This window comes from Rhinolophus sinicus, chromosome 9 (genome assembly GCF_057876585.1).
Source record: "Rhinolophus sinicus isolate RSI-liver-muscle chromosome 9, RSI-T2T, whole genome shotgun sequence".
In the NCBI taxonomy this organism is placed as follows: domain Eukaryota; kingdom Metazoa; phylum Chordata; class Mammalia; order Chiroptera; family Rhinolophidae; genus Rhinolophus; species Rhinolophus sinicus.
In genome coordinates, this window is record NC_142509.1 from 23,593,697 (window position 1) to 23,607,164 (window position 13,468).

General features: G+C 54.2%; 1 protein-coding gene across 1 annotated transcript in view; it reads left to right on the forward strand.

The window, feature by feature from the left end:
* Positions 1 to 421: 421 nt before the first annotated feature.
* MN1 (MN1 proto-oncogene, transcriptional regulator) overlaps positions 422 to 13,468 on the forward strand; it is a 44,352-nt gene continuing 31,305 nt past the window's right edge. The window contains exon 1 of the mRNA XM_019756393.3: positions 422 to 4,327. Coding sequence (XP_019611952.3) covers positions 565 to 4,327 — 3,763 coding nt within the window. The 5' untranslated portion in view covers positions 422 to 564. The remainder of the gene's footprint in view (positions 4,328 to 13,468) is intronic.

The following is a 13,468-nucleotide window of genomic DNA, read 5'->3' on the forward strand; positions in this document are numbered from 1 at the left end:
GCGGAGCGCGGGGACTCAGGGGGGGAGGGGGGAGGGACCGCTCTGTCCATGCCCGGGCGCCAACCACGGCTTTGAAGGGTCTCCCTGCCCAGCCCGCTAGCAGCTCCTCCACGGACTCAAGGAAGCTTCGGGCGGCGTCCTGGGGCTCCCCACCCAACCCGATCGGACTTAAGAAGGTGATTGCTCTGCTCTCCCTCCCTTCTTCCCGCCTCCTTCCCCCCACTTAACTTTTTGTCTCCACTTGCCTGCAGCTCCGTCCCCTCCCTTCATACCCATCCGCGGCTGTGCCAACCGCCCGGGGCATGGGCCCCCCAACACCGCTCCAGGAGGCCCCGCGGCGCCACAAGATGTGAGAGGCCCGCGTGGGGCAGACCCAGAGCTTGGGAAGAGGAGCTGATAGCCCCCAGCTTCCACAGGCCAGGCGAGGTGGCAGTGCGCGCTGCGCCCCCGCGGTGCTGACCGTCGCGGAGCGCCGGACCCAGGGCCGGAACGAGTAGCTGGCCGGAGGCGCGCCGCGGAGAACAGGCTGTCATGCCCTATTGATCTTCGTGCCCCCCGCCAAGTATGTTTGGGCTGGACCAATTCGAGCCCCAGATCAACAGCAGGAACGCTGGCCAGGGCGAGAGGAACTTTAACGAGGCCGGACTAAGCATGAACACCCACTTTAAGGCCCCTGCTTTCCACGCGGGGGGACCTCCTGGCTCCGTGGACCCTGCCATGAGCGCTCTGGGCGAGCCCCCGATCTTGGGCATGAACATGGAGCCTTACGGCTTCCACGCGCGCGGCCACTCGGAGTTGCACGCGGGGGGGCTGCAGGCGCAGCCGGTGCACGGATTCTTTGGAGGCCAGCAGCCGCACCACGGCCACCCCGGAGGCCACCACCCCCACCAACATCACCCCCACTTCGGGGGCAACTTCGGCGGCCCAGACCCAGGGGCCTCGTGCCTGCACGGGGGTCGCCTGCTCGGCTACGGCGGCGCTGGCGGCGGCCTGGGCAGTCAGCCGCCCTTCGCCGAGGGTTATGATCACATGGCGGAGAGCCAGGGGCCGGAGAGCTTCGGCCCGCAGCGACCGGGAAACCTCCCGGACTTTCACAGTTCGGGCGCCTCGGGCCACGCCGTGCCTGCCCCATGCTTGCCGCTGGACCAGAGCCCTAACCGAGCCGCCTCCTTCCACGGCCTGCCCGCCTCCAGCGGCTCCGATTCCCACAGTCTGGAGCCCCGGAGGGTGGCGAACCAAGGAGCCGTCGACTCGCTGGAATACAATTACCCGGGTGAGGCGCCCTCGGGACATTTCGACATGTTTTCGCCCTCCGATTCTGAGGGGCAGCTGCCTCATTATGCGGCAGGTCGCCAGGTTCCCGGCGCCTCTTTCCCGGGCGCCTCAGCGCTGCCCAGAGCTGCGGGCATGGTGGGCTTGTCTAAAATGCACGCCCAGCAGCAACAGCAGCAGCAGCAACAGCAGCAGCAGCCGCCGCAGCCGCACGGTGTGTTCTTCGAAAGGTTCGGAGGGGCCCGCAAGATGCCCGTGGGCTTGGAGCCCGGGGTAGGCTCCAGGCACCCGTTAATGCAGCCTCCCCAGCAGGCCCCACCGCCCCCTCAGCAGCAGCCCCCGCAGCCGCCGCAGCCCCAGCAGCCCCAGCCCCAGCAGCAGCCACCGCCGCCCGGGCTTCTGGTCCGACAAAATTCGTGCCCGCCTGCGCTCCCGCGGCCCCAGCAGGGCGAGGCGGGCACGCCCAGCGGCGGCCTGCAGGACGGGGGCCCCATGTTGCCCAGCCAACACGCTCAGTTCGAATACCCCATCCACCGGCTGGAGAACCGGAGCATGCACCCTTATTCCGAGCCGGTGTTCAACATGCAGCACCCCCCTCCGCAGCAGGCGCCCAACCAGCGGCTGCAGCATTTCGACGCACCCCCCTACATGAATGTGGCCAAGAGGCCGCGCTTTGACTTCCCCGGCAGCGCGGGAGTGGACCGCTGCGCTTCGTGGAACGGCAGCATGCACAACGGCGCTCTGGACAACCACCTCTCGCCCTCTGCCTACTCCGGCCTACCCGGCGAATTCACGCCGCCGGTGCCGGACAGCTTCCCCTCGGGGCCACCCCTGCAGCATCCGGCCCCGGACCACCAGTCCCTGCAGCAGCAGCAGCAGCAACAGCAGCAGCAGCAACAGCAGCAGCACCAACAGCAGCAGCAGCAGCGCCAGAACGCGGCCCTCATGATTAAGCAGATGGCGTCGCGGAATCAGCAGCAGCGGCTGCGCCAACCCAACCTGGCCCAGCTAGGCCATCCCGGGGACGTGGGCCAGGGCAGCCTGGTTCACGGCGGCCCGGTGGGAGGCTTGGCCCAGCCGAACTTTGAGCGCGAAAGCAGCGGCGTGGGCGCGGGGCGCCTGGGCACCTTCGAGCAGCAGGCGCCGCACTTGGCGCAGGAGAGCGCGTGGTTCCCAGGTCCGCACCCGCCGCCGGGTGACCTGCTGCCCCGCAGGATGGGCGGCTCGGGCCTGCCTGCTGACTGCGGCCCGCACGACCCCGGGCTGGCGCCGCCCCCTCCGCCGGGTGGCTCGGGGGTGCTGTTCCGGGGCCCTCTGCAGGAGCCGCTGAGGATGCCCGGAGAGGGCCACGTGCCCGCGCTGCCCTCCCCGGGCCTGCAGTTCGGGGGCAGCCTGGCGGGCCTAGGTCAACTGCAGTCGCCGGGGGCTGGGGTAGGACTGCCTAGCGCTCCCTCAGAGCGCCGGCCCCCGCCGCCGGATTTCACGGCGCCGGCACTCGGGGGCCAGCCTAGCTTCCCGTTCGGTGCGGCGAACCGACAGGCCACGCCGCACAGCGGCCCAGGCGTGAACTCGCCCCCAAGTGCGGGCGGGGGCGGCGGCAGCACCGGCAGCGGTGGCGGGGGCGCGTACCCGCCGCAACCTGATTTCCAGCCCAGCCAGCGCACTTCGGCCAGTAAGCTGGGCGCGCTTTCGCTGGGCTCCTTCAACAAGCCAAGCTCCAAGGACAACCTGTTCGGCCAGAGCTGCCTGGCTGCGCTCTCCACCGCCTGCCAGAACATGATTGCCAGTCTCGGGGCCCCCAACCTCAACGTGACCTTCAACAAGAAGAACCCGCCCGAGGGCAAGAGGAAACTGAGCCAGAACGAGACCGACGGCGCGACCGTGGCCGGCAACCCGGGCTCGGATTACTTTCCCGGAGGGACTGCTCCTGGGGCCCCAGGGCCCGGAGTTCCGTCGGGGACCAGTAGCAGCGGCTCCAAAGCCTCGGGGCCGCCCAACCCACCCGCCCAGGGGGACAGCACCAGCCTCTCCCCCAACTATACCCTGGAATCAACGTCGGGGAACGACGGCAAGCCGGTCCCCGGGGGCGGCGGCCGGGGCCGGGGTCGAAGAAAAAGGGACAGTGGTCATGTGAGCCCCGGGACCTTCTTCGACAAGTACTCTGCAGCGCCGGACAGCGGGGGCGCGCCCGGGGTGAGCCCAGGGCAGCAGCAGGCACCGGGCGCAGCCGTCGGGGGAACCTCTACCAGCGAGGCGCGCGGGGCTCCGACGCCTCACGAGAAAGCGCTCACGTCGCCATCGTGGGGGAAGGGGGCCGAATTGCTCCTGGGGGACCAGCCGGACCTCATGGCTTCCCTGGACGGTGGGGCCAAATCGGACAGTAGTTCCCCGCACGTGGGCGAGTTCGCCTCAGATGAGGTGAGCACGAGCTACGCGAACGAGGACGAGGTGTCATCCAGCTCCGACAACCCCCCGGCTCTGGCCAAAGCGAGTAGGAGCCCCCTGGTAACAGGCTCGCCCAAACTCCCCCCCAGGGGGGTGGGCGCAGGAGAACACGGACCGAAGGCACCCCCGCCCCCGCTGGGCCTGGGCATCATGTCTACCTCTACCTCGACCCCTGACAGCTATGGCGGCGGCGGGGGCACTGGCCATCCTGGCACACCTGGCCTGGAGCAGGTCCGGACCCCGACGAGCAGCAGCGGTGCACCACCACCCGATGAGATCCACCCCCTGGAGATCCTCCAGGCACAGATCCAGCTGCAGAGGCAGCAGTTCAGCATCTCTGAGGACCAGCCCCTGGGGCTCAAGGCGGGCAAGAAGGGTGAGTGTGCCGTGGGGGCCTCAGGCGCGCAGAATGGAGACAGCGAGCTGGGCAGCTGCTGCTCAGAGGCTGTCAAAAGCGCCATGAGCACCATCGACCTGGACTCGCTGATGGCAGAGCACAGCGCCACCTGGTACATGCCGGCTGACAAGACCTTGGTGGACGGCGCCGACGACGACAAGACGCTGGCGCCCTGGGAGAAGGCCAAACCCCAGAACCCCAACAGCAAAGAAGGTATATGCGCTGTTCGGTTCCCTTCTCACCTCCCAGAGACCTGCCCCGCCCCCATTGCAGGCCTTAGTTCTCCCGCCTTGAAGGTTCCGTGAAAGGGGGAGAGGGTCCTTTGCGGTTAGGAGAGCACAGGGTCTTCTTAATGCCCAACTCAGAGCTGGATATACCCTTCCTCTGGTTAGACCAAGGGCTCTGTGAGCCGACCCCCTCTCCCTCCTTAGATGCTGCCAGGTATATTCTAGTTCCACAGAATGCTAAGAACTTAGATGGAAACCCTTTGAGGACTGTTGTAGAGTCTCCTCCCCTCAAGTTTTAGGTGAGTTGCTGGAGGCTCAGAAGACAAGTCGTGACTATCCTTTCACACTAAGACCCCTCATCACCCTCAACATTCAGGCTGGGGCCACTTCTTAGGAGTTACAGGCCACCCTTCCTGGCAGGACACCTGGGAAGTTGTGTTAATGCCTCCCCACCTAGTCAGCTAGCCTTCAGCTCCAGCCCCCTGCAGTGTGCCAGCATCTTTAGGAAAAAAAAGTTCCCAGCATCACTGAGAGGCAACGCCTAACGTGACATTTGTTCCTCAAGAGTAGCTGTTTGGTCTCTTCTTAACTATTAGAGTTTCATTGAAAAACTGGAGACCTGTAGGGGTTGAAGGAGGCAGGCAGCCTTATAGGTGTGCAACTCCTTGACATTTGGTGGGGGCTTGGGTGGAAGTGGGGTCTGTTTGGCAGAGGCCAGCCGGCTCAACCAGGGTATCATTTGTGTATGGGGTTATGGGGATATATTCTTAAGGCACAAAGGACCTGCGTTCGTCAATATCTCTCCGGCTTTGGTGACAGATGTCCAGTCCCAGCTCTCCTTTGCATTCTAAGCACTTCCTCTCCACCAGGCCTGGAGGCTTTTAAGGTGGGTGGGGTAAGAGTTAGTCAATGACCCGCCATTGCAGTTAAAGTAATAACAGTTTTTTAACCTAAGGAAGACTGGGCTGCAACCCATTTTATTTTAATGGGGCTTTTTTCACCCATGGATAATGGCTTCTTAAAATTAGGTAACATCATCTCTCCTCCCATTCCTATCTTTTTCTTTTAAACCTTAGTTGAATCCCCTTGGTTTTACCAGGTTGACTATTATCATGAAGCCAGTGGCTGACGATTTAACTCTGTCGGTAAAAAAATGCATCCCTTGATTCTCACTCTCTCTTAGAGTTCCTTTCCTCTGCCTTCGGTTTCCTAGTTCTCCCCACATCCTGCCACCCCTTGACCCTGGGTTTAAGGTGAGGGTGGGTTTTAGGAGAGTGGGATGGGGCCAAAAGGGGAGGGGAAGTGCAGCCAGAGGTGGGTGGCTCAGAACTCGGGGCTTTCAGGGCGCCTGTCCCGGGTAGCTTTCCCGCTTAGGTTTTCTAATTCATGAATGCAGCCTCGCTGCTTTTCTCTTTGTTCGCCGACTGCCCAGCCCGGGACGCCGCTCTCTCATTTGAAGCTGGGTGTTTAGCATGCACAGCAGACGCTGGGGCCAGCATCAGCATTCTCCAGGCTTCTCCCAGGCAAGGCCATAAATTGGTTAGTTTGGGACCCTCTGCTTCTTCTCTCCCCTCCTTTTAAAAATGGAGTTGGACACAGCATCCTGCTTGCTCAGGCCCCCCTTCTCTTTTATTTTCTTGTACACAACATCTCGATCGCCACCAATCGATAGCTGGTTAGCACAAATCCCAGCCCCTGTCACTTCTACCTGGCTTGGCCTGGCTGCCCCTTCTCCTCCGCCATCTCCCATCCCCCCCAGTAATTAAGAACATATTGGCCAAAATGGGGTGAGAAAAGTTAAAAAAGAAAACCCGATTTAGAGAATTAATAAAGAAACCAGTAGCGCTTTGCAGACTAGTCTTTTGAAGGACCTTAAGTGAAGAGGTATTGGGTGGTTTTGATGAGGTTTTTTTTTTTGTTGTTGTTGTTGTTTTGTTTTTTTTAAGGTATTGCACCACTCACTCCCCAGTCGATGCAACTATATTCCTTTACAGAAAAAAATAAATGAAAAGATGCAGGCTGTGAATGAAGAAATGTCATTAAAGAAATGTTTTGTTTTGCTTGTTTCATTATCATCATCAGAGGAGGGAAAATTTTTTTGGGAAATATTGTGATGCTAGTCACTTTAGGGTGGATTTCCCCTATAGGCTCAACACAGCCCTCCCCTGCACACGGGAGGACAGAGACTCCCTTTGGGGACAGGCTGGGGGCTGGCCGCCTTAGAGGCATCAGCAGGGACACCCACTTGACCTCTTTTGTTTTCCACTCTGTGATATGGGAAGGACAGTTTCCTAGATAAAGCCCTGAATTGAGGCCACTCACAGCTTCTGCAGCCTTGGCGCTGCTAGTTAAGGCTTTATAAGGTATCTACATCCCTTTGCTGCTCCCTTATTGGTAGTAAATAAGGATGATTAAACTTTTCATTATGATAACACCCTACAGTTCCATCTGCACATGTTGTATAAATAGGTACACAGAGCCTTCAACAGGCCCCTGAGTCCCCTGGCTGAAAATCAGAGTGAAGTGTGCCTCTTCGAAATAGAGTAAAAAAAAAAAAAAAAGAAAAATTAAACTAAAACGTTTAGCTTTTCCCCAATCGTATGCCTATGTGGTCCCATCAGCCAAGAAGCAGTGGTGTTCAGCGGCTTTGAATAATACCTTCTGTAGGTTCCAGCCCCAGCAAGCACTTTCTTTCACCCCCCCCCACCCTCCCTTTCAGGCAAAGCCCATTTTTGTAATGATATTTTATTTTCTCATGCCGTAAAACACGCCAGTACTAATGTGATTAAATATTAACACCGTTTCTGAAATTCTTCGCTCCGATGACAAAATACTAGTCGGTATTTAACAAAATGATTCGTGCTCGGATTGGAGAGAACGAATAAGTCTTCAGAACTGCACAAGCCGTGTAGCCACTGGGACGTGCCCAGATTGTCTTATGGGGTTTAGATGTCCTTTGGAGAGGAGGGAACTCGACTAGCAAGTTGCAGTTCTAGAAAAGTCTAGGCCAGAATGACATGTGATTATAATTTTTTGCCAGGAAAGTGAACCTCTCCAAATTATGCTTTCCCTGACTTCTTAATCAACCCACCAAACAACTTTTATATAATGAAACTCTACATCTCATCATGAGGTTCTGTTTGCACAAAGTTGGCGGGGGGGGGAGGGGGGGGGAAGGGTGAGATTGTGCAAAGGGAAAAAAAAAAATACAGCCTGAGTTTGGGCCTAGTCGGACATCTATTAAATCAGTGAGGATTACATGAATTTGAAATTAGTTAGCAAAATCATTCACCTATTTTTGTAATAGGTGTGTGGCTGTGAAGGAATTTCAAAACAGATTGAGAAGGAGAAGTAATGATAGATTGTAGATGCAGGCTATGAAGTCTGAAGAAGTTATGTTTCCCTCCCTCCTGTCCCTTCCGTATGATTTTCAAAACTTGAATTAACCATGTTCTGTTACAAGTTTATCCTTGTCCAACTTCCATTCTGTTGGTTGCTTTCTATCTTAAAATGGAGAGAAGTCTAGAAATGCTCTTTCACATACACTGAACTGGGAGAGGTCTCTGTATTCGCTTTGCATGCAACCCAGCCCTTTTTGGAAGTATGACATTTTTACAGTGATGCGGGAGAAATTTTTGGAATTTCATGCTTCCCTCAGTGTTCCAGTGGGAACACAGTAAGCAGTGCTGAGAAATCCAAGGCAGGCAGGATTTGAACACTGATTTTCCTTAGACATGGGGCAGGCTTAGGGGAGGTGGGGGTGTTCTAGTGCTGTTTTTCTGAGTCATTTCCCCCACGCCCCGCACAGTGGAGAGAATTTTAAGGCTCACTCAAACTTGTTTGGGAGAAGGCAAAGAGCCTTGCATTCCCATTTCCCTGTGAAATCATCCAGAAAGGGTTGCATGCCTTCATGTGACTTTTGCAGCCTCCGGAAGATGTAACCCAAAACTTCGCAGGTGTTAATCAGGGGTAACGTAAACAGGAGCCCCCTTTGTGCAGCTGACATTAGGGGCTGCCTGCTCCCTGGCTAGTCTGGGACATTCTACTACTGTTCTTGGTGCTTGTTTAATATTTCATGGCTGTAATAAACCTGTCTTCTTTGCCCGCCTCCCGACATAAAACCCCAACCTAGCACACATCTGCAATTACACATTTCTACTAAATATTAATAAAGAACAAGGATGTTGTAAAGGGCTGAAGCTTATCGGTGTTGAACTTGTCATGGTTTTTGCCATTGGATTTTTCTGGCTGTTTTGATTTCAAATAGCCACTGCCTTCTAATATGTAATATATACTTAACTATTCATATATATATATATATACACACACACACACAATTTGGGTAGATTGAAGGGCTTTCCTCAAGGATAGCTTTCTTTAATGTAAATTCATTTAGATGTCTTGTGAGGCCCCTTCAGACCGGAAGTAAGAGACTGTTGAAATGTACTTCTATTTTATTGAGGTTTCTAGGAAAGGAGTGAGGGTTGGTTAATCTAATTTCTCTTTCTAGCAATGAAATTCTATGGTTCCTGATATGATTTTGTTTGCCTGGCAGAGGTATTTAAATTTCCACAAAGAATCTTAATAGGTCCTGAAAATAGGGCTGCCCTCTCCAAGAAGTTACTTGATACTCCCTGCTGATATAAAATCTACATCTTTAATAAACATTCTGGGAGGACCAGGTGAAATTAGAGGAGGGAAATTCTCCGCACGGTGGAAGGGCAAACTTGGATATATAGCCTTGGAATTTCACTGGGGCTTCTCAACTCACTCCATGCTGGAAGATTTTAGCAAAATCACCTTTCTCTCCACTTGAGTGACAATAACATCGGTAGTGGTCTTTGCCGTGGGAGTGAGTGATCTCCTTTGCCAAAAGCATTTGGAAGATAAATAGTCCTAGTAAGGAATACTGTATTTACCTCTGGTTAATTTTAGAGATTAAAAGGCTATCGCTTTATGTAATAGGATCGAATGTTCCGGGAGTGTGTGAGGGGCAAGCAGTCCTCCCCAACACGTTGCAACATAAAAACGCCAAACCCTCTCATGCCAGAGGGGACCTGCGTTTATTGGGCCCCCCGGTAGCCAGTGGGTGTACCTTGTAGCCATTCCTCACTGCCCCCCCTGCTTGTTCCACCCAAGTCTTCAGTCTGGAGGGGTTGGAAGAGCCTCGCTCCATCTTGACTTAAGTCAGGATTTGAGTTGCCTGGCCGATGTGTTTGTTTTAGGACGATGTCTATTTTTAGGCACGTCTTGGGTGGACAGATTTGAGTGTGGGTTTTGATTGCTAGTGGCTGAGATGTTGATATATACATGAGTGCGTGATTGAGAAGAGACATTTGGGGGGAAATTTTTTCAAGTTTCTTCGCCTTCTCGCACACACTGGAGCCAAACGACGTGGTCTGAGGGGCCGGCTTGAAAGAGGGCGTCAGTGGTGGGTGTCGGGTCTGGGTCTGTTGCCCACGGAGGAAAGCGGGGCCCTGTGAAGGAGTCCTCTTCTCTCTCCCCTGCTCCACCCCAGTGTACGCACATATGCATATGTATGGCCACGTGTATTGTATTTTCTTCAAATCACCCAGCTACTTTTCCAGTTTACCCTTAATCTACTTTCTGAAGGCCAGTAGAGAAAGAAGCTCTCAATGGCCTTAGCTGGCAGGTTCTGATTCTGTAGAGGACTGAGTGAGCGCAAATCCTAAAAATAGAGTGAGGAATTTGAAGATCGTAATTATGAAATCTTGGCCTCCCGGGCCTCCTGGGCTGTAGGTGACTCTGGTCTGCTGGATTTCGGTAGCAAACGCACAGGTCGCCCCTCGCGGGTTTTGTGCGAGGGCATACGTGGAGGTATCTTGCTGGCTGAGTTCAGCTAACACCACTCTTTAGCCAGAGAGGAATCTTTGAATCAGTGCCCACCCCTCCACTCCCCCATTCTCCCTCCCAGCTGTGGGAAGCGGACCCTTCTTCTCACTTATGGAAATTCCTCTCCTTTATTGTAATCTTTTGGTACCAGCGACGTGGCGGAGATGACGCTGGGCTTTCGAATTAGTCACAGCCTTGTCTTTAGGGACCCTCTGTGTTCTTATGCACAACAGCGCAGCTGACGGTCCCAAACTCTGTACCACTCAGGACCTGAAGGCAGAGAGGGTTCTGGGGCGCTGGCACCTTTTGTTCAGTGGGTAGTCCAGCGCAGAGGTGGCCCTGATCATTTCCTTCCATCTTCGGACAATGCTACAGCATGCATCCAAACACACGGCTTCACCCCCAGGAATCAGTTATTTTAGGGTGTGAGTGAGAAGACACCTGTGTGTGTGTGTGCACTTCAGGGGTCTCGAGCTCCAAACTTATTTTGTAACCGAGACTGAAAAGCAGAGTTAAGTTTAATTTATTTGAGTGAGGAGGGACGTTTGAGAGACATCGTTCTCACAGGGTGTAATCATCTCAGGCCCGCTTTGTTTGCTGGCCTGCATTTTAATCAGTGGCCTCTGAGGTTTGGGAAGCAAGTGGAGGGTCTGCTCCCAACATGGTGTTTGCCCAGAAAGGACATGGGGTGGAAGTGGCAGAGAAATTGCCACAGATTTCCAAGGGGCTCTTTCTAACTTGTGCCTGATAGCTTCAAATTTTGGCCCTACAAGGCCATGTCGGATTGGCACCACTGGCACCTACTTAATGGGGGTCCGTCGTAGCCACAGGTCCCAAATTCTCTTTCTCCCCTTTGACTGAGAAAGCTGGTAGTTTTTCATAATCACCACTTCCTTGAGAAGCCGGATACAGAGAGAGAACTTTATAGCGATTGTGTGCGTATCCTTTCACAACATTATACATCACCGTATGGACCCAAATGCCCTTTAAACATAAAGACAATTGAATTTAACAGTTTGGAGGTCTGAGCGCGTTCACGATAACAAATTGGCTCTTTCCGTATGTCTCAGAAGGAGAATCATTCATGGAATAGATTTGTCCAAAAGAGGGGGAAAAGTCTCAGTAAACATCCCAACACAAACTCACATTGTTGGGGGAAAGCAGATTTTTAAGTTCTGATCTTTAAAGCTTAGGGGTCCAGTGACATCAGCTTGCCCCACTTCCCCTAGAGCTGGTAGGATCTGCCGTGTGACTCAAAGTGTCCATCTTCCTTTCCACCTTCGATCCCTCTGTGGAAGGTCTTGGACTCCTTATGAAATGTCTGACCCTGGGATGCGATCGTTGGAGCTGTCTCTGGTTTTTGGGGTTGTAGTCTGACTTGGTGTTTGGTTTGGGTGAAATGAGGTATGTTGGGCATTGGTTTGCGGAAGCAGGGAGACCCTGTGTCAAAGGCAAATTTGGGGTTCATTGTTGAGGATGGCCTTTGGAAAGTCGAGTGCTTTGAAGACACTGGTGGGGAGGGACCAGGTCTTGCATTTATGCTGCGTGTCTCAAAAACGATCTCTGCGGCTGCTCAGAAATAGACGGCGCTTGTGCCTTTGGAGGAAACGTGGACTAACTGGTGCTGAGGCGTTTCACGGTCTTTTTCCCCTGCTCCCTCTTCCAGTAGCCTGTCTTGTGAGAACTACGTGGCCCGGAGATGTGTTCAGTTCTGAGAGTTTAACATTCGTTTTTTTCCTTCTCATTGCTGATAATAATTGAAAGAGTGTTGGGGCACAAAGATTTCATTTGATCTTACAGCTCAGGGCAAAAATGTCTCTGGAGCTACTTGGTCGCAGGCCCTTCTGACGCAGCTGGCTTTGCGTGGTGTGTCCCGGGAAGTTGTCTGCCCCAAGTGGAGGGCCCTAGTGTGGTGTTCCTGGACGTAGGTGGGAGCTTCTGGAATGTTAATGAGTGAACAGTTAATGAGTGACAGTTAATGAGTGAACCCCTCCACAAACACACTTGCACACACATGCACACACACACCCTGCTCCCTGTTCATGTAGTCATCCAGGGCAAGGTGAAATGTCAAAAAGATATGACCCTTTTCAGTTACCATGAAGCAGTGTTTTCAGATGCCCTTGGATCTCGGAACACAAGCATTGTCGAGTGATTGGCAACGACCACCAGGAATAAAATACTTCTGAGAGACCATCTTATGATGGGAGAGGGGGTGGGGGAGGCCGCAGAACACATAGCCGGCTTTGAAATCCCCAAAGCTGAGCCTTCCACAGAAAGCAAGGGTTGGCTGAGAATTCGCTGAGGAGTACGTGGGTCTGTCCTGTCCACGTGGGCAGTTTCCGAAGTCCTTGAAAATGATAGGGCCCGTGTCCTGATGCAGATACTCGGGCCTCCTTTCTTATGAGCCAGAAACACCCCCAGTTAGGAAGACTGGATGGGGATTGAGGTGTGGATTATTTTCTCAGGGTGGGGGCAGTAGTAGAGGGGGGAAGAAGTGCATCCATCTGAATCGAAATGTTATTTACCGACACTTGGGGTTTAGGAGTGGAAAAGCATTTATAAATATGGAAGTCATTTATATAGTACCTCCTGGGTGAGGCTGGGAGTGAGTGAATTGCTTGGGGGCTGGTGTCAGCCATCGTAAAGGACAGAAAGTTCTTGGCCGAGTTCTCCCTGCTGGGCCTGGGGCTTCCACATGACTGCAGCTGTTTTGGGGGAAATCGATGTGGAGGACCCAGCCTGGGACTCCTAACCGCATGTGGGTCTGTTAGCAATCAGGGCCCGTTTCTGTTTAGTTAGTGGCCGAGGCAGACGCACGGGGCAGGGGGGATGAAGACCCAGATGGGCCCTGGGTGGGTTGAGCCCTAGTAACGTGCCTGTGGCTAACTTCTCCTGAAGAAGAGACGGCCCCATGAGGCCTGCTACAGATGCATTGAGTTTCACAGATGTGCCCAGATTTTTCCATAAAAGAGGGGTGGTGGGGTGGGAAAAAGGAGTGACCTTTCCCCTGGTGATCCCATAAAGTGACCACCAAGGCTTTTCTCCCAGCACTGAGCCTCTTCAGGGATAATCTTGCCTTTCACAGACCTCGCAGGCAGGTCCCACTGCCTTGAAACGCAAGCAATGCCCTCCCACACAATATGTATATTTTTCCTTTTTTTTTTTTTTTTCCTGAATGGTAGGCAAAAAGAGAACGAAAGTAAGTGACGAATTCAGCAAGAGGAAGATTTCCCTGACTCGAAATAAGCCAAGTGTGGAAAGGAGCTAGAGA